At 46.2% G+C, this 27,229-nt stretch overlaps 2 protein-coding genes across 2 annotated transcripts in view; both read left to right on the top strand.

Annotated features, from left to right (window-relative positions):
* Nucleotides 1-17,366, top strand: part of LOC135388406 (2',3'-cyclic-nucleotide 3'-phosphodiesterase-like) — a 61,676-nt gene extending 44,310 nt beyond the window's left edge. The window contains exons 6-7 of the mRNA XM_064617964.1: nucleotides 9,611-10,161; nucleotides 17,177-17,366. Of these exons, the coding sequence (XP_064474034.1) occupies nucleotides 9,611-10,161; nucleotides 17,177-17,285 (660 nt within the window). The 3' untranslated portion in view covers nucleotides 17,286-17,366. The remainder of the gene's footprint in view (nucleotides 1-9,610; nucleotides 10,162-17,176) is intronic.
* Nucleotides 17,367-24,302: 6,936 nt separating this feature from the next.
* On the top strand, nucleotides 24,303-26,733 carry LOC135389323 (uncharacterized). Its single transcript, XM_064619386.1, has 4 exons — nucleotides 24,303-24,467; nucleotides 24,564-24,725; nucleotides 25,539-26,605; nucleotides 26,725-26,733. The coding sequence occupies exons 1-4, from the start codon at nucleotides 24,419-24,421 to the stop codon at nucleotides 26,731-26,733; spliced, it is 1,287 nt and encodes a 428-aa protein (XP_064475456.1). The 5' UTR covers nucleotides 24,303-24,418.
* Nucleotides 26,734-27,229: the final 496 nt, after the last annotated feature.

The following is a 27,229-nucleotide window of genomic DNA, read 5'->3' as shown; positions in this document are numbered from 1 at the left end:
CACGAATGTTGCCTCAATATTGTATTTGTGTTGGAGGAATGTGGCTGGGACACTGTCTCAATGTTGCGGAAATATTCTCCAGCATCATTGCTGGCAACAAACTATGAAGGGGACATTACCCACGTTTATGCAATGTTTGAGGTAACATGTTCACAACTGTCTTGCAAAATATTGTACAACTATATGTTACTGAACAGGTGCTTGGATGAGTAATGTTGCTCGAAGGTGACTGAGGAACGTTCAGACACTGTTCCATAGCAACATTGGAGGAACATTGCACTGCCACGTCGCAGGAACGTCGTAAAATGGATAATAACATTGGCCCACTTTTGGTAATATTACTATAATAATGTTAATGAATGTTGCAAAACGTTGCTCCACATTGGACAACATTTGTAATGTTCTTCAACATCACGGCAACAATCCGTTTCTCAAAATGGCCCCTTTTGGTTTCATTTATATTTTGCCAGGACATGGTGAAATGTCAGACCTTTCATCTGGTGTAAAAAAATTCTGCCTCATTAAGCATACACTGGCGATGACCACGTTAAAGCGCGGCCCTACTCTTCGTTTATACGTGTCGAAGCCCGGCAGCTGTCGTGTCCTGTTCACAGGACCAGGCATGACAAAAGTGCGTGTGACAGGATGGTTGAAATAATCAAGCACCATGCCACGACACCTAACTTGCGTTCACCCGAGCAAGATGTCGTCCTAATGTCACAAGATATGATAACGTGCTTGCCAAAACACTTAAAGCGCATTCATTGACTCCATCTATGTGCTAAGGATGTGGCTTCTTTTAGAATGCAAAAGAAAAAGGAATGGTTAAGTGTATACTGCACCGAAGTGGCATATAAGGATTGCATGCATGGCAAAGCAAGACATTGGAAAGTCGAGGCATAGAAACATTCATAGTTCGTACCGTGGACAGTGAATGCAGAAAAGTGATGCATTCCAAGAAACTGGGTGAAATCATTTGTTGCTGTCATTGCAAAATACTGCTTCTGCTTTCGCAGCCTTGTAAATATTCCGCAGTAAACTACCACTTTTGATTACACAAAGTTGTCCCTTTTCTTGTACGACATCGAGAGAAATCCGCCATCCCACGGTACCGCCAGCCGGGCCCCGACAAGTTCGCACTCAGAGTAGGACCGCGTTTTAGCGCACTCATCCCCAGTGTACGCCTTTCGGAGAAAATTTTTTTTGTCAGATGAAAGGTGTAACATGGGGCCATGTCCTGCCAAAGTATAAATGAAATCAAAAGGAGCCTTTTTGAGAAACGGACGGGCAAAACCCTTGTTCTTTCGAAATACTGCCTAAACATTTGCCTGTTTCAGCAGATACCTGTAGGAGGTATACGCACGATAGATATATCAGATGAAACAGAATTAAAATCTGAGTATATTGATACAAAGTCGACATCTACAGTCAGTGAGATCATGGGTCAAAGTTAGAACAAAACAGCGCAAGAGAGCATGTTCCACTTTTTTATAGCACAGAGCGTTGCTCCTATGCGCCAAAATTTGTGGTCAGACCGCAGGTCTATAGGCATACTAAAGCATAAAAAAATATGTATACATACGTGATATACAGTCGACTCGCGTTAATATGACACTCGTTAGCATGACATCCCCACTTTATGACCTCTTTTCTGGGGGCACCGTTTGTTCCCAATGGAGGTCCTGTGTAAAGGCCCCTCGTTATTATGACACCTCAATAGTCCGACTATGACCAACATTTCGGGGGACGAACTGTGGAAAACACGTGTATTTCTCCCCCGTTATTTTGACCGTTCACAACAATCAGAGTCATACTCCTGACCCAAAAGTCCAGTTGTCCCGGGAAAACGTACGCGCGGTGAAACCAAAGTCATGACCCCCCCCCCCCCCCCCCTTCTACGCAGTCATCCTCCTGACCCACAAGTGCATTGTTCCAAGGATAACGTACACGCTGTATGTATTTGCCATCGCCCGTGCAATTAAATCAACGGAAAAGCTACATATTGACATAGATGGGTAGAAATCCAGCGAACCGGTAGAGATGTAGGAAGGGAGTTGCCTCAGGACAGAAGCCGCCGATATTTCGAACAGAGACTGTTCTTCTTCTGGGCACCGTCCTCATCATTGGCATGGTATTTAAAGGGTTAGGTGTGACGTGTTTAAAGGTTCCTGCGAATTGTGGGTCAACAGCCGGGAGGGAAGAAAGGGTCCGTACGGGCTTCTACGGCCGGAGTGAATGGCTGCTTTGTTAGTGTGGAGGGGATTATGTGAACGTAGTGATCTAGGCTACAGACCGGTTACAGAAAAATGGAAGGTTCACGAACACGTGGACGAAACGGGACAACAGGCAAGAATTGGCAAGCATAGCGAAAGATAAGGAGGTTAGTGGTTACGTGGGGAAAATTCCAGAACGAGCAAAGGATTTTTTTTAAAAATATATATTTGTAATACAAAGTCGTGGCATGCAATAAAGAGAGCAGAAAGCAGTCGCCATGCAGAACATAACAGATGATAATGAAGGTAGAAGGGAAAAGCATATTTTATTTGTGAAGTGTTTCTAGGGTACCTTGTGATTTGTTGATACCGGACGGGTGAAGAGTGTTGAACTTGTATATGAGATAAGACTCCCTATCACGTCTGTCACGTGTGGATCTAAACCCGGTTTCTAGAATATATAGTTTAATGTTGTCAAAATTGTGACCAGGAACGTTAAAGTGTTCGGCGACTGCTTTGGGGAGTTTGTTGGACGTGTCGGTTCTGTGTCCGGTAAGGCGGTTGTTCATTTGTTGGCCAGTTTCACCAATGTATTGCATAGAGCAGTCGCCGCATTCCATGCAGTATATGACATTGGAGCTTGTGCATGTGAATGCGTGGTTAACGGGGTGGGTGTAATTGCTCGCAGTGCTTTTGATGGAGTTAGCGTGTTGAACGTGCTTGCATGTTTTGCAGCGCGGGAGGTTGCAGGGTCGTGTTCCCGTGTACGGGGCGCTCGTTTTGCTGATTTTGGCATTGACCAAGGAGTCTGCCAGGTTTCTTGCGCGTCGGTATGTCACCTGTATGGGATTTGTGAATATGTTGCTAAGTCGGTCAGTGCTTTGGAGGAGGGGCTCGTGCTTCTGTAGAATGGCTTTGATGTTTCCCGATGTATCCCGACACGTGCCAAATAAGCTTCATCACGATATTCCAACGCAAATCCCGACACATGCCAAATAAGCTTCATCACAAGATATGCCAACGCACTTCCAAACATCAAAGCCATTCTATAGAAGCAGGAGCCCCTCCTCCAAAGCACTGACCGACTTAGCAACATATTCACAAATCCCATACAGGTAACATACCGACGCGCAAGAAACCTGGCAGACTCCTTGGTCAATGCCAAAATCAGCAAAACGAGCGCCCCGTACACGGGAACACGACCCTGCAACCTCCCGCGCTGCAAAACATGCAAGCACGTTCAACATGCTAATTCCATCAAAAGCACTGCGAGCAATTACACCCACCCCGTTAACCACGCATTCACATGCACAAGCTCCAATGTCATATACTGCATGAAATGCGGCGACTGCTCTATGCAATACATTGGTGAAACCGGCCAACAAATGAACAACCGCCTTACCGGACACAGAACCGGCACGTCCAACAAACTCCCCAAAGCAGTCGCCGAACACTTTAACGTTCCTGGTCACATTTTTGACAATATTAAACTATATATTCTAGAAACCGGGTTTAGATCCACACGTGACAGACTTGATAGGGAGTCTTATCTCATATACAAGTTCAATGCTCTTCACCCGTCCGGTATCAACAAATCACAAGGTACCCAGAAACACTTCACAAATAAAATATGCTTTTCCGTTCTACCTTCATTATCATCTGTTATGTTCTGCATGGCCACTGCTTTCTGCTCTCTTTATTGCATGCCACAACTTTGTATTACAAATATATATTTAAAAAAAATCCTTTGCTCGTTCTGGAGTTTTCCCCACGTAACCACTAACCTCCTTATCTTTCGCTATGCTTGCCAATTCTTGCCTGTTGTCCCGTTTCGTCCACGTGTTCCTGAACCTTCCATTTTTCTGTAACCGGTCTGTAGCCTAGATCACTACGTTCACATAATCCCCTCCACACTCTAACAAAGCAGCCATTCACTCCGGCCGTAGAAGCTCGTACGGACCCTTTCTTCCCTCCCGGCTGTTGACCCACAATTCGCAGGAACCTTTAAACACGTCACACCTAACCCTTTAAATACCATGCCAATGATGAGGATGGTGCCCAGAAGAAGAACAGTCTCTGTTCGAAATATCGGCGGCTTCTGTCCTGAGGCAACTCCCTTGCTACATATTGACAATTGAATATTGACAGTTTTTCTATGCAAACGCTTAACGGATTTCTTTCGTTGGTAAATTGCAAGGTTGTAAAGTGTTGGTAAAATAAAATTGAATTGAAATACTGTGCCTGCAATATCTGCGTCTTCAATAAAGGAGCCAGAGTCCAACAGACTTCCTTTATGAAGTGTTTACCTGGAGCATCATTCATGTTGCTTGTTAATATGACAATTCGCTTTATGACCAAAATTCACGGGAACGGCCTCGGTCATAGTAACGAGGGTTGACTGTATACAGTCAAACCTCGCTTTACGAACACCCTTCGTTTCTCAGAAAATCGTTTGTAAATCGAGGTATTCGTAAATCGAGGTCCGAGGTGTGCAGTGCATAAATACCTCACAAAACCACGGGAAATTGATTTGAATAAGTTTTATTTTTGAAAATACTGCGTAATTGTGCTTTGCACCATACTTTCTGTAGGGTCTATCCTGTTTAGAAGAGATGACAGAAGTCTGACACTTGACTCATCCATCCGGTCCTCAAAGTACCGTATCACGCACGGATGAGACTGTTTCCAACAGCAAATATCACGCTTGTCACCGGCTGTCAGGACTGCACGTCTTCTCTTGGAATGGAAAGATGTTTCCATCTCGGAGACCTGGTCCAAACTCACAACCGTTCGGCTGTAAACGCCGGAATTGTTCTTTCAGGAAATGGTGAATCATGTTTGTGGAACGTAGTGGCGTTGGGACATTGTATGTTTGACCTTGGCAGCATGTACTGAGGAACTTTCATTATCCTCCGGTCCATTGGCCTGTCCTTTGTACGTTCATAATGCCCGTTCGTATATCGAGGTCAGAATGGCTTGGCTACTTTGGGCCCGTTCCCTAATAATTCGTTCATAGTTCGGATATCGAGGGTTCGTAAAACGAGGTCAAAATACACGGAAAAAGTTTGGTTCCCTGTGGAGCCGTTCGTAAGTTGAGGGAATTCGTATATCGAGGGTTCATAAAACGAGGTCCGACTGTATATCATGGTGTTGTATGGGTTAATGGCTTACAACCTTGTCTACGAAGCAGGCCACAGGCTGGGTTTCCAATGGGTTCCAGTCCATTGCGGTGTTGAAGGGAACGAACAGGCCGACAGCGCTGCAAAAGCAGCTATGTTGTTTCGAAGACGGAAGCGTATTGCGCTGCTGAGAGGAGATCGTCGTCCCGTCCTTGGACGCCTCGTGACTCCTCTGGCGTCCCGCCAAGGGACCACTGACATTCTCCCCCAGACATGCTGTGCAGAGTTGATCCAGCGCTCGCTGTCTGCACGCCTCGACATACCTCTCGTCAAGATGCCGCATTAGTTGATCAAATGCGCCTCGATGTGGCTTTTACAACGCCGTGGACCAGCTCCGGTGGCGCAGTGGTAACGCGTGCGCTTGGAGACTGGGAGGTCCGCGGTTCGAATCCGCGGGCCGGCTGTGCCGTCTGGGGTTTTTCCTGGGTTTCCCTCAGATGTGTAATAGGCGTATGCCGGCACAGTTCCCCTGAAGTCGGCCCATGGACGCAGCTATCCTCCCCCCGAGCGGATTCCGCTCGGTCTTCCACTTCACCCTTTCCTCTCCTCCTCTCCACCACCTTTCCCTTCCCGAGAAACATGCCGCCTAATCAGGCAGGCAGACCTCTCGGGTTCCTCCCAATGACACTCCTCCTCCTCCTCCTCCTACAACGCCGTGGCGTTACCGCTTAAGACAAGTTGACTCTTCCCAGTGCAGTCACTGCGGTGCTGTAGAAGATCTAGAGCACATTCTTCGCCCTCGCCCACACTATGAACCTTCTCGAGCCGTACTCTCCCGACCCCTTAACAGCTGGACTCTTGCCCCCTCTCTCCCACAAAATTGTTTGGTCCCTGGCCACATCTAGCCCACCAATGCTCTGCCCTCAAAGCTCTCTTCACCTTTCTGGATACCATAGGACTTCGATCCACATTGTGGAGGGGCTCATTATTTCATTCCCTGCATCACCACCAGGGGCCCTATCCCCGTCAAAGTAATCGACGTCTGTTATTTTAAATCTCTTCTGCCATTGATACACAATAAAAAAAGGCGTGAATATTAAAAGTGGTTGACACCTTTTATCAACCAGTGGCTCAGCGTGTTATCTTGGAATGCGACCTGCCTTATCGGTGTTTCCTCCTGAGAACCCGAAGGCCACACCCGTGATCTGCCTGCCCTGCCTTGTTGCCTTGGTTCTTTGGTGTTGTAAATGGAAAACTCTACCGGCGTAAAACAGAATTTAGTGGAAAATGTGCGAAAAACACGCTCGTAATTTCCTTTTTTGCTGTTTGTCATTTTTCATGACGTACAGGTGTGCAAGACGGCAATATCTGTGTGACACCGTGACTGTACATCACATTTATAATTGCGGTATGTGGCCGTGAGATGGCGCTGATGGCAGGCGGCAAGACGATAAAACCGCAAAGGATCGAACAGACAGTGTGGCACAAGCTATAAACGCGTTTATGAGAAATCGGTTCGTGCTTGAAACCTCGAGCTTTATTTATGAGCTTTTCATATTTTTCTGTGTGTTTGTGTGCTCGATATGCGAAGTGATAAGTCACATTTCAATATGCTTCTTTTGCTTGTGAGCTGTGGGGGTGGTAATGGTACCGCAAATGAGTGTTGATAGCTTTACTCAACAAACAGTGAACTTTGATCGATTAGTTTTTGTTGTGTGCACACTGCTATGTTGCAAGAACATTGACTGTACGACGGCTCTGACTACACTTCGAAAAGTGCACCACTTTCACGCATACGAGGTGGCGATCCCCGCAGAGAAACTGTGTTACGCGATGAAGCACGTTGTGCAGCGGTGCTTTCTATCATTATTAAACAAAAACAAGGAAAGATATGAATTTTTTGTTGTGACGAGCCAAAAATAAAGTTGTTGTTGTGACGAGCACATGCAGACTTTATCCAACACAATAAATGGAAATGCACATGCGGACTCATCACAAAACCCGTCGCCGCTCAAACTAATCACCCTCGTTTGCTACATTACTTTTAAGCTTTGAAACTAATCTGTTACGTCATTGTTACATCAAAATGATGTAGGGTCATGGTCCAAAATTAGGGCAGAGAGGCTGCGAAGGAAAACTAGGTATAAATTTCCATCGAAACGGGCAGGATCTAAGGGCAAAGTATTTCGTGCCAGCCCCGCCCTGCAGCTTGTGACTTAAAGTAATTGAGGTGGATTAGTTTTGACGAGGATGTCATCATCTATCATGTAGTAGTACAGTGAAACCAGCGTATAACGATTTTGACAGTAATCAGGAATTCCATCGTTGTACGGGGTACATCGTTAAACAAGGGTTGACCTAAATGACATGTCCCGCGTGTAGCAGAAGGAAGAGAGACGGATGCAAAAAAAAAAACTCTGACACTGCACTGGCTTGGGAAAACAGCGACCAGAACTCGTGGAGGGAACCAGGGAACATATCAGGACAACTTCTGGCAACATTACGCATCGCCATTCCACAAATAGGCTATTTTTCTGTCTCTTTCACCCCATTCGTCAAAAAAATACCAGAGGGAGAGAAAAATAAAGGTAGTGAACAAAGGTGACATCTCAACAAGTTTAATAGGATAGCACTGGCTTACATAACAAATAAAGTAACAACATTTGTCTGGACGTTTCGACGTCTATGCAGACGTCATCATCAGCAAGGAAAAGAAAAACTGTGCGCGAGTCCTTAGGTCTTATAACAATCTGACAGTGGCCCCTTGTGGTTGTTACAGGAATTCTTCTCATGGTGCATGGATGTGCCATGACTCAAGGAATCTTCTCACTCCCCATCTTTGTTCACGTGCCAGAGTGGTGACATTGTCGAAATTGAATGTGTGCTGGTTTTTTATCGCATGCTCCACGAGTTCTGTGCGGCGATTATCAGCTGGCGGCTTCTTTATCTGAGCTTCGTGTTCTTTCAGTCGTGTGGCGAGCTTTCTTCCTGTTTCACCCACATAACACGTATCGCAATCATCACAATCTATTCATTATTCTATTACCACAAGGGGCCACTGCCAGATTGTTATAAGACCTAAGGACTCGCGCGCTGTTTTTCTTTTCCTTACTGATGGTGACGTCTGCATAGACGTTGAAACGTCCAGACAAATTTTGTTGCTTTATTTGTTATGTAAGCCAGTGCTATCCTTCTATTAAACATGACTCCTGGCTTCTAGTCTATCTTCAATCTCAACAAGTGTAGGTCAATAATCCTTCTTTTGCATTCTTCATGGGTGCCGATGTGACCTTCTTGTCACTGTTAAAAACTAATAGAAAAATTCGTGGATTTTCCTGGATTCTGCAGGCTCGTCCTCAGCTCAAGCTTTCAAGTTTAGACAGTGAAGCAATGTTCCCGAATACGCAGTGATGCATAACACCGTTATGCGTTAGTAAATATGTAATGACGTTACGTTATTGCTTTTCTACGAAATGTAATGCGTTACTATGCTTCCCTACTCGAATGTAACATTAAGGCACTACTCTGTAATGTGTTACACCCCACCTCTGCCCTACGGTGGTGGCAAGCCAGAGCGGGCGAACACGTGCAGGCACTTTTCGGAGTCAGCACGGTCATGGCGCTGGTTGAATTTCTGTTTCGGCACACTTTCACTGTTCACCAGCTTTCGACACTATGCCTACGTCTGTTTGGGAAATTGTGTGGCAGGTGCTCGTGCAGCCGTCACTCTGAAGACGATCGCACTGGCTGCCCATAACAGTCGACGTCTGACATCATGAATGTGTTGTCGCCATTGTCAAATGTGTACAATGTGTGACGCTCACGCAAATGCGAGTGGATATCATCACACATATGTGCGACAAGTGTGAGGGCATAATTACAGACTTCTTTAGTGCAGTTCGGGAGAAATGAAGTTTAATTTAGTGATTGTCAGATTTTTCAGACTACTGTATTATTCAGACTTTTTTTCTGGTCACCATCAGGTCAGGAAAATGAGTCGGCTACTTCACCGGTCCTTCTCAGAATTGCTTGGCTGGACTATGCTATCATTACTTCAACTGAGTAGCCTTTCCTTGGGCTCACATTCATTGCTAGCTTTCATAGCGATTAGAAGTAGTACACACAGGAAAGGTATGCAAGCCGAGACCAGTGTTTGTAAAGTTGCAAATGTATTATTGCAGACAAAACCCTGTGAACTTGTTTAGAACTTTTTATCCATTCACGCAAATACTGCACAATACTATACAGATGCACTAAGTTGTCCTGTGTTTGTTACAGGTTAGGGATGCATATGGGTCAGTACACACACTCAAAGTCGTGGGATATGCTATAACTCACGAGTTCGTCGTTGCCATGGTAATGCTCGATGAAGGTCAGGCCCGACTTCTTGGACATCGTGATGCTGATGACAATGATCAGTCAGTCAGTGACCTCTTTTCCGGGCTCAGCGTCAAGGACTGGCAACCTACGCGCTGTGAAGTCGAACTCTCGGATGTTGTAGAGGATGATGAGGATGATCAAGATGAAGACACTCCTATAACTGGTGGAGTTGAAAATATCGTTGCTAGTGATGCTGTTAGCTTTGTTATCCTGGGTTCTTGCTCTGAGGACCCCAAGGTTCCACTTTCGGCTTCGAAGGATCTGCCAGGAATGTGGAAGGCGCTCTGTGAGAAGATGTCGATCTCGGAACGTGGGGTCATGTGTGAAGAAAAAATTAGTGTTGGTGATGCAGTCGCATACAGAGCACATCAGGACTACTTAATTTTGGACAAGGGAGCTGAACTGGAGGGTGTTTTCACCGGTTACTATCAGCCCTACGATACCAAAATGTAAGTATACTTCCTAATCACTGCCTTATTGAAAGTCGTGTTATGATGGTGGGCACAAAAAACCATCCTTCATGAAGAGCACCTCAGCTAGCCTTTTAAAGGGTGGGCAAAAATTATAATTGCATGCTAAAACGGGCAAGGCTTCGTGAACATCCCAGGCACTTGATGAATTATAAAATGTTGTTTTCAGAGTATTTCAGTAAGTGTTCTGTAAGTGTTCTAGACCGCCTACCAGGCGCTGGGGCGTCAACCAGTACAACGGAAGTCACATGCGCCAAAAGGGGGCGTATCTGAGATACACGAGGGTAAAAGTGGATGCCGGTGGTGACCTTGTGTGGGTGGGAGCTGTCTTAGTTGTAGCTGTTGGCTGTGGCAGGCTTGTCAACTGGGTAAAGAAACTTCTTGTTTCTTGTGTTTGCACATTGTCGTTGCTGTTTTCCCCGGCGGGTACAGTGGACGGGCTTTGCCCCGCCTCGAATGGTAGCAGCAGGTATTCCCACAAATCTTGTCCAATGTTGTGGCCAAATTGCTTGTCTGCCTGGCCGTTAGGACGGTGCAGCACCGCTGCTTTAGAGCATCTGATCTCAATAGTCGAACGGGAGACCGTGGTATTTTTGTGTGTGTGTTTTGTCGCGGTGTTTTTGGCCATTTTTCAGCTCCTGCCTGATGGCACCCGCCTTGAAAGAGGTGAACCATACGCTGCCTCTGGTTCAAAGTAGATCGCTTACCTTATCTGCAGTGCCGCAGTCAGTCTCCATTGTAACGGCTGAACTTGTTTCATGCATGACAGAGTTATGCTCATTAGTAGACCCTGATGTTTTAGGGTTAAACCCGATTTTTCCCCGAATTTGCACCCCGAATTGAGGTTCACCTATCTAGGGTTAAACCCAATTTCTACCTGCAAAACTGCACCTAGGCTAGGCACCTCAAGGCATCGACATACTAGTTTCTCACAAAATATGCGACTGCCCCTTACTTCTGGCACGCTGGATAAACGGTACAGTGAACGTTTAATTCTACAATAATGCCCGATTTCTCCCCGAACTCAGCCTGATGGTAATTTTTCTGCCCGAATATGCATGAATTTTCGACATCAATTTATTGACCCGATTTCTACCTCCCGAATTTGGAAAAATATAAAACCCGAAAACTTCAGGGTCTACTCATTAGTTGTACAACGCCTTATTTCCAGGTTTGTTTCGCTGCTGCAGGCACAAGCGCCCCTGCGACTGAATTTACCGGTCCCTACCACCTCAGGGCATACTGATAAACAGTCAGCCACAGACTTCTTCTATGACCTTACAGCCTATCAGGCTGATATGGGAATTTCAGACAAAGTCCTGGTACCAACGCATCCTGCATGTTGCCGTGATCGGAGGAGGCACTGCTCGCTTGCTTTGGTGTTATTGGATCGGATATGGTTTTATTTTGACACTGCTAGCTTGGCTCGCTCTCTTGGAGGTTTATGTTCGTTCAGGACTTCCAGAAGCGGTTAAGAACAAATTTCTCTCTCATGATTAACCGTATCCTGGAGGAGCTGCATAATACTCAGCATCCATATACCGGTACTCAGACCTTAACAGAATTCGTTCAAGCCTTGCAAGAGCTGTTCGAGCGCTGCACGGGCCTAACATTATTTGCCCAGCTCATACCCGTGGACACAAAGGGGCACCTGGCCAGAGCCCGCCCGAGTAGTCAGAAGTTTGGTCTGGTCGTTTGCGGGCCGAAGACCGATTCACTGCTTTACAGCCTGGTGAAGCCTGCTAAGCCTCAAGATCAGACTCTAGAAGAAATTTTAGTTACCCTTGGGAACCATTACTGGCTGAAACCGTCTGTCGTTGTCCAGTGGCTCCGGAGAGTCTGTGAGTAGCTTTGTGGCAGTGTTAAAATGTTTGTCAGAACATTGCAATTTTGGAGTGGAGCTCGCAAACATGTTGAGAGACCGTGTCATTTGCGGCATCAACTGTGCAACGATTCAGACCAGACTTCTGGAACAGGTGGAGGACGCGTCAAGTCCGCTTTGGCGATGGAAGTAGCAAAGAAGGATGCTGGGGAGATATGTCAGGCCAGTGCCACCAGTACTTCATTACCTTGTAGAAGCTTCAAGGACTACTGTGGTGTTGGAGGACATCTTGCATCCTCAGTATCTCGCGACGTAAACCCCCAATTATATAACATCTTCCATCACAGTACAAACATGCGGACAGCATGTGCAATTTCTGCCAGAAGTGAGAGCAGCTCTCAAGAGTATGTAGCTTTAAGAAGAACAAAGCAAGTCAGAATGCTTCCAAAAAGCAACTGTCAGCACCAGTTCGTAAGTCACAAGTGAGGTCGGCTTCTGTTAACGTCATTGGCGAGTGTTCTGCGGACATCCACGATTCAACAGAATTTTACTGCTAGTGGCACGTAGAGGGAGTTATGCCGTCGCTACCATTCACAGTTACTGTTGATGTGTGTGGAAGTCGTTTTGCATGGAAGTAGACACAGGCGCCAGCGTTTCAGTCATTGGAAAAAAGTGTTTTCAGGAACTTCTATCCGAAGTAGCTGTTAAACTTTCTGGAGTGGTGTGATGAAGTTATGTCGATACACTGAAACACTCAGACTGGACGAAGTGGGGTTAAAACAAGGAGACAAACGTGTCTGCAGGGCGGATGTCGTTGTCGGCAAAATTAGCATTGTTTCGGACCAGGAAAAGCCACTGCTCTCTGCTTTCTCCAAGCATTGGGCCTTATGGAAGCACTTTGGTTCTGAACACTCTAACTTTGACTGTGATTTCTTGTGTATGGTTTATCTGTTATTTTTCTTTTGGAACGGCAAGCCGACCTTTGTGTGTCTGTCTCTCCTTTAATTTTCATGTAATACATTTCCGTACCTCCCCCCCCCCCCCCACACACACACAGGAATAGAAGTCATTATGGGTTTAACAATCCGGTTTAACGTACCATTAAAAATGGTAAAAGCATAGACCTTTTGCCACGTACAAATGAAACAACACAGAAATATCTAAGTTAGCTAATCATTCTATCTAGTTATGTTGTAGAGGAGATGGTGTTGTTCCTCTACATGAGTCCCGACCGGTGATGATGGCATGCCATGGAGAGGCGATGACGGTGGCCTATCTTCATGACCGCGCCATCTTCGTCGTTGTCCTCGGCTCGCTACAGCAGTGGAGTGCAGCTGTAGCTTCCACAGTTTCGCCACGAAAACCACCGCCCCCCTTGACCACGTGATCATCCGTAACGAATCACGACGAAGTAGCCGGAAAACGGCGCGCGCTGGCTGATCGAACTGCGCATGTGCGCCGCGTGCCCTCTCCACACCCTCTCACTCGAATTCTCTCTCCCTCCCCCCTGTTCCGAGCTCTTCGCCAGGGCATCTGCTATTATTATCGAGAAGCAGAAAATGAAGATCCAGAACACGAAGGAATTCACACGTACAAATTTATTGACACGGTAAACATATAAACAAGAAGCAACATTTGAATGCAAGTAAATCTACACGATTATTACAGAATACTGCAGAATAAATAAAGAATAAATAGTGCCGAGCAACAGAAAGTGTGACTATCATATTATACAATCCTTAAGGTAACCTATTAGGTTTGGACAAAGTAGATATTATTACACACATACATAGCACGTGATGAGTCGCAGAAGCCATCCGCTTCATTCCAGCACAACTGTAGAATTTTCAGGTGGTAGGGGCCACATGCTCGCGGATCGCAAGGCAACGAACAGCTGTCGGCGTCTGAATGAAAGAAAAAAAGAAACGGAACCTGTTAATGATATGGTAAACCCGAGCACAGGCAACGTTAATTGGCTGAATACGATGTAAGACATCCTATCATTACGCGCCTAATGACAAAATTCGAGGAGCCCGGCGTACGCGATGCACGCTGTTTTCCTTTTCATGCACACCAGTGTATTAAACATCAGACACATTCAAATAGCGCAACAAAACGCAACAAGTAACGCCACGCATAATCATCTACCAGATCATGACTGATAACCGGCAGAAAGCGATGTAATACGGGACGCGTGTATATACGGGACAAGGCGCACCTCCATGCACACAGATAGGCGACAGTATTAAACGACTGATCACTGACATGCATCATACGTTTGTCTGCTTACCTTTCATTCAGGCGTTCGACCATGGCTCGAACATCTTCGAAATCCACGAAGCGAAATCACCGTGGGCTCACATACGTAGACGCCAGCTACACAACGGTCAGACGGGTCGGCGCCGCCGCCGCCTCGGAGAAACGAACGCGGGAGAATCCGCCGGTTAAATGAGCCTCAGCCAATCATGATCGAGAAAGGTCACGTGGGGGATCGGAGCCAATGGAAAGTAAATAGCCGGAATTTGGCGGGAAATGACAGCGGCGACACTATTTTCGCGGCGGCGAAACCCGCTTAAGCGCGGACCCCATAACAAGCGACACGCGACGCGCTGCAGAATTTGTCGCTGTCGCGTCTGGTCATGGCGCGACTTCCTGGTCCATTTGAGCAGCGACATTTCGTCACCGAGAAATGATGTTTTTGGAGAAGCAATGCTTATTTTATTCGAGCTAAGTTGTAAATTGCCATAAATATACCAAAAATAGTATTTCATTCGTCAAAACGAGGAGAAATTGTAATGAAGTTGCTATGTAATATTCGCCGTAACGCAGTGGCGCTGCGGTTGAAGTACCCAACGCCCCGCCCACTTCTTCGTCTGCTAGTTTTGTTGGTTGCCCTCTCCACCCTCTCCCTTGCCCACGCGTTCAGTTCTTGTTTCACGCCGCCAAATCTAGCTGGTTTTGTCAAACAACAGGCAACGAACTCAGCGACATGCTACAAATATCTACTGGGAGTAGATGCAGAAATATTGAGCCGCGACAAAGCTTTTTTGACGCTCGTGTGGCGGCAGTGACGTCGATTTTGTCGCTTCTCGCGTGTATCTGCCGCGTGTCGCTTGTTATGGGATTCGGGCTTTACTGTGCCTCCTCTGGCTACAGTGCTCCCCCCTCAGACGCGGAGCGGCGAGAAAGAAGAACGCTGAACTACGTCTACACCGGAGGGAGAGAGGCAGGAGCGACCGTGGATGACGCGCAGTGCACTACTGGACGTGTTGGTGGCACGGCACAACACCCGTTGCGAGAAACTGTCGTTGAGCGGGGCAGATGAGGGGCGAATATACCCATAAAGAAGAAGAAGAAGAAGTAGTTGGGCGTTGGAGTCGTGGCCTGCGGTGCCGCAACCGGCACGGGAGTGAAAGCTCGTAGGGTCCCAGGAAGTGAGGCTGCGTTTGCCGTGTTGACTGCTGAGACGCCGGCAGAAGCGTGCCGTGGCGTCGGCTGCCACGACTGGCGAAACCGGCAGGCGACCACGTTGCTCCGGTGTCTCGGGCGGCAGCGGGTGAGCGTCGAGATGCAGAAATGAAGCGGCGGGTCGTGAGTGTGCCGGGGGCCGTGGACTGCGCAGGCCTGCCCCTGGAAGCCGTGAAGCGATGGCCCGTGGGCGGCGGTCCGGTCGTTGTGTGGTCGTTCGAATCGGTAGCGTCGACGGAACTTCAGCATTGTTTATTAGTGTGGGGATGCACAACCAATTCAAATTACGCGAAAATTTTTACGCTGCAAAAGCGAGCATTACGTTTCATAGTGAATACCCCATCAGTGTCGCAATATCATTTCAAGGAACTCGAAATTCTGCCCATTGAGCAACTTTACTCACTGCAACTGGGCTTATTCGCATATAACACTTTTCACTCGGGCACCATGTCGTTGACGTTCCCGAATACTGAATATAATCTTCGTAATCCAAATTTCGTAGTTCGTCCGCTTAGTCGTACTTGCTACGGAATGCAATCCACCGAGCACTTAATACCACATTTCCTCAACACATGGAGCTACTTGTTGCATGCTTGCCCAACACTTGCATAACCTTGCATAATAAAGTGACACATTGTAAATGATTTCCTTACAAATAGTTTCCTTTTCTGTTTTGTTCGGATATTTGTGACACAATTATGTAATCAAGTGCACTGCCACCATGCCTCCTTGTAGGGCCAGCCGCCTAGTCAGGGACCTTTCCCTTTTGCGGCTGGTCCACATTTCTACTCGAAATGGAAATAAAATGAAATGAAAAATGAAGCGGGACGTGAGCGGTCGGTCGAGAGGAGAAGGGCATTATGATGCTAGCGAGATGCGTTGAGTAATGCAGTTGGCTTCCAGGGATGGCTTGCCTTGGTAGCGCTTGCCGACGGTGTCAAATTTGGGATGGTGAAGGGCCTAATTGCGCCGAACATGGTGTTCTTTGTCCGGGTCACCAAGTGTGGAGGAGATGGTGGTGTCCCTCTGGGCCATGGAGAGGTGATGACGGTGGCCTATCTCCATGGCCGCGCCGGTGGAGCTGAGGCCGGTGCTCCAGGCGCGTGGCCATCATCGTCGTTGTCCACGGCCGGCTACAATGTATTTTGTTAGGCACAGTTAAAAACTAGTGGAAATACGCTTTGGTAGGCTCATGGAAGAGCTCATGGCGAATCGCGGATCGAGGTGATCCGGTGATGCTCGTATCTTATCTTTTTGTAAATAAAGTCTCGTTTGTTGGTTTGTGTCCGTTCCGTCCTGTGTGTGTTTCTGCCCTTTCGTCCTTGTCGTTGTCACTGCTCAAGGAAATATTGCCTTCATCACGTATACACCAGCTAGCTAGGTACTGTGGTTATCCTGAATTGAATTAAAGCGATGATAGCAGGCGCCCTGAAGGAGGTTCCTGCCCCTGTAGAATTCAAAATAAACCCTCACATGAACGTTCTATGCAACCACCTGGCTGTAGGTAGCGGACACTAACATGGACCAGAGAGCAGGATCTACGAGGCACATTTGCGTGGCCTCGGGCGCCAGCGATATCTTTCTTCCCTTTCTCTCTCTCTCTCTCTCTTTCGAACGCAGCACTCCGGTCACATTTGTTTTACGTTGATACTGTTTCAGCGTGATACTCTGCAGGCCCTCAAATATTTTTTTTTCCTTTTCCAGCGATCAACTCTGTAGAAACTTCGCAAGAACTGGCAAGTGCAGATTTGGGAACAGCTGCTTCTTCAAGCACGAAAGGACCGTCACATATGTTCCCGCAACCTTCGAATAGCAGTATCTGTGTGCTGCTCTACATACCTGGTTTTGTAAAAACAAAATGTTTATTATTAAAGCGCCGTTGAACATAAAAGGAGTAGGTAAGCTAGCTGGTGTTGACTTGGTGTTGACATTGCCGCCTGAGTTTGAGAGAAAATACAGGACGAGAAGTACACACGACATATTCACGAACCATCAATGAAGCTTTAGTACACAGTGTGCAAGGGATGCTGGTGTCTCCCTTGCGCATTGCTTCATTGCACACTAAAGCTTCATTGCTGGTTCGTGAACCTGTCGTGTGTTCTTCTCGTCCTGTTTTTCCCCTCAAGCTCCAGACAATGTTAACGTAAAGCATTGTGTTCTTCTCGTCCTGTTTTTCCCCTCAAGCTCCAGACAATGTTAACATAAAGCATTGTGTTCTGCTCTTTTAGCTGCGCACATTTCTTCGTATGTACATATTCTAACCGTGTTACCGTAAAGCAACAGACAGACAGTTTATGTTGGCTTGTTTCTTGTAAACTGCTTGTAAACCATGGACAGCAGTTATATTATTATTTATTTATTTATAAATACTGTTGGCCCTTGACGAGCCGTAACAGGAGAGATACAATTCACACAGCAAATATTAAGTACAGTAGCTACTCAAAGTCAAAACTAAACCTGCAGTTCCTGCATGCGCCAAAACTAAAAAACACTCACCCATACAATATAGAAAAGGAGAAACAACAACGGAAGAACAAACAAAAAAGCGAGAGAAAACAAATAAAAGAAAAACAAACCATGAAGCTGATGAATGGACGTTTACATAAAGCCATCTAATGCCCTAATAAAAGCTGGTACATTGCGCAGATGTGCTACTACATTTCCTGGGAGCCTATTCCAATCTTCAAGAGTACGAACAAAATATGAGTGCTTAAAAATATTTATTCGGCTTTGGAAATATATAATATATATATATATAATATACGGACAGAAAACTGATTATTTTTCATTTGCTAGCAAAACTGCGATGAAACAACCAGGTATTAAAAGGGAGTCTGGCTATTGGGAGGAGCCCCAAAAGCGACACAATCTGTCAATCGCAGTTCTGCGCCCCTCCTTGGTTTACTTTTTACCACGGGGGACCGCCATGACACCTGACTGCCACCCAAGGTTGCGTTCCTCCATTGGACTCTAGCAACTCAAGCAACATGCCAAATATGGCTTATCATTTGCAAAAAGTTGGCTTACCAAACTGGCCAAACACTTCCAAGTTTGGCCGAAGAGTATGGGACCAGTGTGGCATTGGTTCCTTGTCCAGAGGTTTGGCTGACCAATGTGTGCCCAAACACAGGTATGCCTAATCAGCACATCAGGTGTGGGCCAATATTGGGCTGAGTTTGGCTAGCCAAAGTTGCGATAAGTGGCCTAAGCTAGTCCAGAGAGTTTGGTAATGAGTTTGTTCCTTTTGCTAAAAGGGCCAAACACTTGGCATGTATTTAGTTGGCCAACAACTGCCCAAATATGTTTCCAAGTTTGGATTCACATGCAAAATATGAGTTTCTTTTTGTTTTGTTTTTTGTTATTTGTGCGCCATTTACTTTTCTTGACGTGGGAAGCTGGGTGAATAGCGGACTACAAGCAGTTACGCGCCACTGGCACCCGTCTTTATTTAGCTGGGCCAGCGTGAATGCCCCACCTGCCTCATATAAGCACCGGAGATGAGGGGTAGGCGCCTCAGCATCCCACGTGGTCACCACAATCCATGACTTGTCGAAAAGTCAACTGTGCATGCGCGATCGTGGTACTCTCGACACCAGGGGATGTGGGAGCACTGTGCTTCACTTTGGTTGGGAAACATGGTTCACGCATGCGAATCCGCCACTTGCGGAGAAACTGGCGCCGTCTGTTGGACTCGGAAAGAACTATAGGGCTTCCTTCGTTCGAGAGCGTTCGGTTAGAAAGCTCTCGAAATATCGCACTGGTTTCGCTTGTTTCTTGCCTTCCGTCTGACTGTTTCTTTGGGTGTTTGTCGGTCAGATCGAGAAGAGTGAGAATTTCTGTCTATGACCGAGAAGGACGGCATCTCTTGGAGATCGGGTGGACAGTATTTTTTTGAGCATGCTCTCACCTCAGAAGTTCTCACCAAAGGCATCCGCCGCCTGGGAACCTTGGGGAATTACATCCCGTACAAAAAGTATACAAACTGGTACTATGTCGTAGACAGTATCAGGGAGCTGAAGATCCGTCTAATGAGGGTCCAGTCGTGAAGTGCAAAATGAATGTATATATTGTAACTTGTAGCGCATACAGTGCAACAAAGATTTCTCCAGATGCGGTTCTCATTTTTATTACTTTGTTCACGATAAGGGCACTTCATAGATTACATTATGATATGATAATACATGCACATTTGTTTAATACCTTCCCTGTGTCGTGTTAGGCCTCATTTATAAAGGGCATTTGGGAGTTACTAGCGTAGCAGCTACAAAAAATGTCTGCTCAGCAATGTCCACCATGCTGATGGGAAAGGCCCGATCAGGAATGTGAAATTCTTTCACACGTCGGATTACAAGTTCAACATGCAGCCTTTCTCTGGCAATTTCTCTTGTACTTTGAACACTGCTCTTGGATATCTGGGCTTCTCTCACCCTAAGTGGTGGATTGTACACTTCAATTCCTTGGGGGATACACGGTACATTGAAGCCCTTATCTACCATGATGGCATCACCTTCTTCGAGGCGATCTAACAATCCTCTACTCTGCACCATGTCCACATCAGATATGGACCCACCCCAAAGCCGGGAAACAAAGCTGATGTAACCGCCCGGGGTGCAGACAACAACTGTTTTGTAGGTGTTGTAATGTTTATAATGCGAGAAAGTTTGTCCCTGTGCATTTAGTGAGGGTGGCCTCCGGATTCTGACTTCAGTCGCATCGAGTACTAATCTTGTGTTGGGAAGCTTGCGAAAAGCTTTGGGCAAATTCGTTTGTGTTTCCTGGACGGTTGGAAATGCTGTCATGTCTCGCAATTCTTCCTGTCTTTTCACAGCCCAAACCCACCGAACCCGTTTTTGAGGATATAGCATATATCACACGGAAACATAAAAAAAAAACTTCTTTGCTTGCACATAATAATTCGTAATTCACAGGCATGGCTTGCAGCAGCGGTGAAATCGCGTCTGTTCTCCAGCCAGTTCGAAACCCGATGGGAAGCACGAGGGAGAGGGGGATGTGCGCATGCGCCGTGTTTTTTTCGCAAGTGGTGGATAGCCACTGTGGTGAACGAGATGCCAGTGCATTGTGTCGCTTTTGGCTGCACGAACTATTATCGGGGAGGCGCAGAAAATACCATGGGCTTTTTCCGATTCCCATCTGCAAGGTTACATCCCCGGAAACTTCTTTTGTGGGTCCAAGCCGTGAAGAGATAGGAGCCTGATGGCACGCCGTGGCAGCCGAACGCTCACTCGCGGATATGTAGTGCCCATTTTGTTCCAAGTAATTAATCGTACTTTTCATGTCTGAAGTACTCACGGACAAAAACTTGAGCAATGCTTTCTTCCATAATTATAACGGAGCCTACTGCAAAATTATATAATATATAAGGGAGCCCGTCAACGACAGAAGGGCACCCGGATTTTGTGCCGAGTGTTTTCACCTACAGGAAAAGGCCGGCTCAAACACTGCAGTGCTACACTCACTGGAAGAAACGAAGTAGACGCGCATCAGGTAACCACGAAAACAATTTTCATCTCATTTCGTAAGTTGGTTGTGATTGTCCGATTAATCGCGCGAAAAAATATCATGGCGCGTCATGAATGCCAATGACGAGATTGAGAATTCAGTGTTCATATAAGGTCACCAGATGAGCAAGCAAATGAGGCAGGAAGCAGTACAAAGATTACGAAGCATTAAAAGATAATACAGGTTATAACAAGCACAGGCTGTAACATACCTGCCAACTCTCCCGATTCATCCAGGAGACTCCCGGATTCGGACCTGTTTGTACGGTTGTACGGCCGAGAAGCAAATCTCCCGGGAAGTGCAGTTTCCCTCTCTATATCTCAAACGCCTGCATTTTCTCTGGGCACATAGACGAAAACGTCAATCCAATACCAGCCCAATTGCCATCCGCATCGCTGCCGCTTCCTCTGTGTTACGGAGTTCAGGGGTCCTGGTCATGGTTCTAGTTCTAGCACTTCTAGTTTCTGGGAATTTCCTCCATGTTTTCGGGCAACAAAGGTGCCTTTGCACTAGCTGTTTCGACCTTGCGTACCTCGCAAAGAGAACCTCGACCTCGCGAAGAGAACAGAGACAGTTTTGTGTCCTCACGTTCTTTTGAGAAAGTGTCATAGCTTTGCCTCAGCTTGACAGCCTGATAGTTTCTTGGAGAGGGCAAAGTCTGTTGGTGCAAAAATTGTGCAAGATGGGCCTGCTGGGGTGAAGTGTGCTCCTGTTATATATGCAAATAAAAGCCACCCAACGTCGTCTTTCTCCGACCCCCCCGCGCGCGCTTTTGAAATCTCCCTAATTTGGATGTTCCCAAGTTGGCAGGTGTAATCAGTATGGCACTACAGCATTTTTGTGGGTACACACAGTTTACCGGTTCTGAGATAGTTGCATAGAGAAGACAAAAATTGTGATGAAGGGAAAATATGAGATGGCGTGATCTAGTATTGTTGTTGGAAAAGTCTCGTCAGATTGTTTTTCGATGTTCACGTATTGCCATAGGTACGCCTTGAGCATGAAACATCTCTTGTGTGAGGTGCAGCCACAGGGGTGGCATCCAATGTATTGCTCCGTAGACGAAAGCGTGCTGGGCGAACGCAATGCATCCTGGGCAGGTCCTGGTCGCACGTCACAGCAAACGTCAAGGCACACGTGACCTTAAAGATGGCGGCACCCGTGATCCGCGGCCAACCCGTTTGTAAACAATGCGGTTGTTGTTTCTGGACGACGTTTTGGATGTTTTTCGACCACGGTAATTATTTTTATCCGATAATCTCTCAGTAAAACGCGCAATTTTACACATAAAGCCTCGTATTGTTGACAACTTCCAAAGATGTGATGACGACCGCGCGTTAAGACTTACCGAGCCGATGCGATGTACTTAAACTAAGGTGAAGTGGGCTACCATGTTGCGGAAGAAGCACCGCATAGTTTACGCTGGCAAAATACGGTCATCTCTTGGTGTTATGACGGCGAAAATATGTCGGTAAGCGGCAAAACGATATTTAAACAAAGTCACATGACCTCAAAATGACGTTTTCTATGACGTGCGACCAGGACAAGATGGCAGTTTTGCCAAAAGCACCCGCTTGAGGGTAGTTACAACAATGGCGGGTTTGTGTCACCCCTGTGGGTGCAACATTGAGGAGCATACTTCAACTGTTGGTTGTAGTCCTAGCCGTGCATGAATGTACGGCAGTGTAATAGTCACAGGAAGGCAGTGCAGTGATGCTCGTTTGTCTTAATTTCATTTACCCAGACAGTGGCGCTGCAACATCGACAGAGGGACACGGTAGCCGACAGAATATGGACAGGGAAGGTCACCGAAATAATGGCCACTTAAAGGTCAGCTATGCCGATATCCAGATAGTCGAAACGGTTGTGATATTCTGAAAGCCCACATCCAGCTCTCCCCAAAATACACCTTCATTCTCTCAGTTCGGTACAGTACCATGTAAAAAAAATAGATAATTCATTCCGAAACACACCTGGGCGCAGCCATTTTTATGACGTAGATGCACCCGAACGGGCATTGTGACGTGTACGCGCCTTCGTACTTGTCAGTGGATTTCAGCTACGGCTTCTCGCGGCTTCCATGACCTACTACTATAGACCGTTTACAGCAGCCAGTTGCTTCGGGCGCTAATAGACCAGTTCAGAAAATCCCATGATTCCCTCTCCGTCGTGAGGCACTGTGGGAACTTGCTCACCGCGGGAAGCGAAGTGTTTCGAAATCTGGTCGCCATGTTAGTTTACCTTGGTGAGCTCCTCCGGCTACGTGTGTGAATTCGCCTTTACGTCTGCTGTACTCATTCACACAAGCACAGGTAAGCACATTTCGCTCTATCTCTGTTTTAAAACGGAAAAAACCGAAGTTATTGCTTAGTTAAGTGCCAAGGTAGCGGACGCTAATGTACATATTACGCCGTTCTCGATCTCGTAGCGACGTACCTTTGGCCGTAACACCGTAGCGACGTAACACCGGTGGCATTTGCTACGAAACCACGCTGCATTAGCTACGGTTGTTTATAATCTGTGAACATGGGATGGGAAAGTGCAAATGTGGTTCAATAATGACGGTGGTGTTCGTTGGAAAAAGAACAAACGCGCGGTTCGCTATGCTCGCTTGTCTTGAGAAGACCTCATCTGTTTCGAGTGAAATCAACTAAAAAGGGATTATAGTTGAACATCTGAAGGGAGATGTATTAATTGTACATACTGTTGTGACCCGTCACAGCGGGATGTAGACATTCGTTGATGTAGAGTTCGAGAACTCAAGGCAACTATTTTATGTACTTGTGTGTTGCGAATGATGTCACCGTCAGGCATTGCTCGTTGGAACTAACCAAGAAGCAAGTATCAACTTTGTGTGATACTGCACAATGCAATAATGTGCAATGCAATAATGTATTACAGTACCGCCTGCTTTACCGGAAGCACAAGTGCAACAAAGCTGTTGTGTATCAACTGCAAATGTTTGCACTTCCTGCGAGCCATTATTAAGCTCCGTTTGACTTTGCTTGTGTGTGTCTGCCTGTGTCGTGTGCTCCTTTTTTTTGCTTCATTTGAAAGGAGATATTTCCTCAGCATCTGGCTGATGCAACACTTTCAAAGTTCTGGCTCTTCTCTCAAAAATCTGTGTCTCATCATGAGCACTTTCAATGTTTACAACCGCACGTTGAAGTACTAAAACTGTTTTTTTCTTCCTTAGCAATGCCGTCAACGACTTCTCACGGATGCCATTGTTGTATCCCAAGCTGCAAGCACGTTCAGCTGCGCAACAGGGATGTGTCCTACCACTCTTTCCCGAAAGACCCTAGCCTCCGTGAGCAATGGGTTCAAGCCATCATTCAAAACACAGCTTTGCCAGAACTGTGGCAGCCTAAGCCCAGCCATAAGATATGTGGTGCACACTTCAATGTCTGCGGGAAGAAACAATACATGGACAAGGTGCCACGGCTCCTGAAGCCTGGCACATTCATTCAGACATGTGCGTACAAGAAATGTCGATTTGATGTATAACATGATTTCCTACAACATACACAAGTGCTGACATACTGGGTGCTTCATATGCATATGTATGCAGGTCCATCTCAAGTTGCCCAGTCTTCCCCTCTGGATGTGTCTGTGGAGGTTACTGTGGAAACCTCCTTCGAGGAAGTGTCCAGCATGAGTCTTGAAGAAGATGTATTGTCCTCTGAGTCTGAACACTTCCTAAGTCAGTCTGACTTTGTTGATGAGACAGAAGGTAGTTTTTTTCATTCTGGTGATGAATCTCCCCATTCATAATCTCAGGTTAAAGTTGTTGTTTGTAATGATAACTCATGGCAACATTCTAGTAATAAAATTTACTTTTAGACACCTAAACTTGAGGAAAATAACTATCGAATAGGCATGTGTAGGCAGAAATGCAGGGGGGCTGGTACATTGCAAACGACAGAAAGGTACTGAGAGGGGTGCACCATCATACATCACTTTGGCCCGGTTTCACCAACGCCGATTAAAACTTGAACTGAGATCAACGGTCCCTTAACTTGAATTTAACGCTTAACTGTGCTTCACAAAAGGGAGTTATTGTTACTGAAACATTCATCACGTCACCAACTAACGTTTGCAAAAAAGAATTGAGCGTTAACTTCAAGTTTTAGCAACGCTTGATCTCGGTTCAAAGTTAACCAGCGTTGGTGAAACCGAGCCTTTGTCAAGTACTAACAAGCCCCTGGTAGACTAATCCTTGAGCTCTGGAAGAACCCTGACCAACCGGACGTCTAACTCGACAGGCTATATTTCGGGCTAACAGAATTCATGGCTCATACAAAAAGAGGTCTAGAGCAGGGGTCTCATGTTGAAATTTGATTGTTGGCCACATTAACGTTGGACATCGCCGCAACTCACTTGCAAACTATCCATGTCAGCGTAACACTCTCCATGTGCGTCGTACATCCTTGTTCTTTTCTCATTGCATGACAATGTTTCAGTGCACTGAGCAGCATGTTGAACACCATCTTGTGCCACTGAGGAGCAAGAACTAACTCGAGTGTTTTTTTTTTCTTCTTTTTAGGATCTGAACAATGCAGTAAACTCGAACAGCTCTCAAGAGAGAATGAGGAACTTCGAAGTATTAACTTGTGTCTTCTTCAAGAGAAAGCAGACCTCCAGAAAAGCATTGCAGAACTCCACGGAACAAATGCAGCTAACAGGAAGGAACTGCAAGATTTGCGTCAGAAGCTTTCTGCTGCAGAGGAGCAGTTTTTGAAGGAGCAACAAGCACTCTCATCACAAGTTCTTGATCTTGAGAGAAAACTGGTTGAGAAAGAAGCTAATCAGGAGAGGTTGAACCCAACACCACTAAGCATTGCCAGAGATACTGAGAAATTGCAGTTCTACACTGGGTTTAAAACAGTTGAGCGTTTCAAGAGATTTTATGAATTTGTTCATTTGGGCTATGAGAACTATAGGAAGACGTGCAGTCAAGGATCAACGAAGAGTGGGAGACCACAAAGGTTTAATTTGGAAGAGCAGTTGATTCTTGTGTTAATCCGATTAAGAGTCGGTCTGCTTGAGAGAGACTTGGCTTACAGGTACTGCACAAGTCGTGCATACATTAGTGAAATGCTCTCCTTTTGGACCGAGTTTTTAAGCGAGTACCTCAGCAGAACGCCAATATGGCCATCTCGAGAAACTGTCAATGACTTCACGCCGCCTGTGTTCAAGGAATCCTATCCATCAACAAGAGTGATACTGGACTGCACTGAACTCTACATCGAAACTCCAAGTGACTTTCGTGTTCAAAGTGACACCTACTCTGTTTACAAGAGTCACAATACAGCAAAGGGGCTCATTGGAATAGCTCCCAATGGTTTTGTCACTTTTGTTAGCAATCTTGCACCTGGCAGAATTTCAGACAGGGCACTAGTCAAGCAAAGTGGTCTTTATGATTTACTCGAGGAGGGAGATTCAGTGATGGCTGACAGAGGCTTCATCATTGCGGAGGACCTGGCCACACTGAAGGTCGACCTCAACATTCCACCATTTTTAAATGGTGCTCCTCAGCTCTCAGTTGCAGATGAACTTAGAACAAGAAGCATTGCGAAGGCACGTATTCATGTCGAACGTGTTATTCGACAGGTGAAAACATTCCGGATTTTGAAGTACGTTTTTCACAACTCAATGGCAAAGCTGCTAAACCCAGTGTGGAAAACTTGTGCATTGTTGTGTAATTTTATTGACAATCCGCTTCTTAATAGAGGGTGTGAAGGTCAGGAATGAGAGTGCCTTGTCAAGCTAATAGAGTTCTTGTACAATATTGGTTTAACGCGCGTGCCAGCAAGGACGTGAGTACTGTGATTAGTCGTTTTGTGTGTGTGTGTGTGTATTATTTCCAGTCGCAGATAAAAAGGCTTGTGAATTACTGCATATTTTTCAGAGCATTAGTGCTCCAAGTACTGTTAGTATTCTGCACAACACTATTATGTGCCACCTTCACCAAAGCTGGTTAAGGTTGACGAAGCGTCCTTGAACTTGAAATTAGGTCTCAACTCTTTTTCTGTAATGGTAGCTAGCATTAATGGAACCCATCGTACATAACTAAGATTATTCAAAAAAGAAAATTGATGGCTACCTTCAAGTTAAGGGACACTTCATCGCGGGTCAGTCAGTGTTTGTGGAACCGGCCATGTGCAAACCGGATGTCTAGCTGACCTGCTTTCCGTGTCAAAATGACAAAGGTACAGTTTCACCAATGGCAATTAA

Source organism: Ornithodoros turicata, chromosome 3 (assembly GCF_037126465.1).
Source record: "Ornithodoros turicata isolate Travis chromosome 3, ASM3712646v1, whole genome shotgun sequence".
NCBI lineage: Eukaryota > Metazoa > Arthropoda > Arachnida > Ixodida > Argasidae > Ornithodoros > Ornithodoros turicata.
The sequence above is the reverse complement of the archived record's forward strand: the minus strand, read 5'-3'. Positions and strand labels throughout refer to the sequence as shown.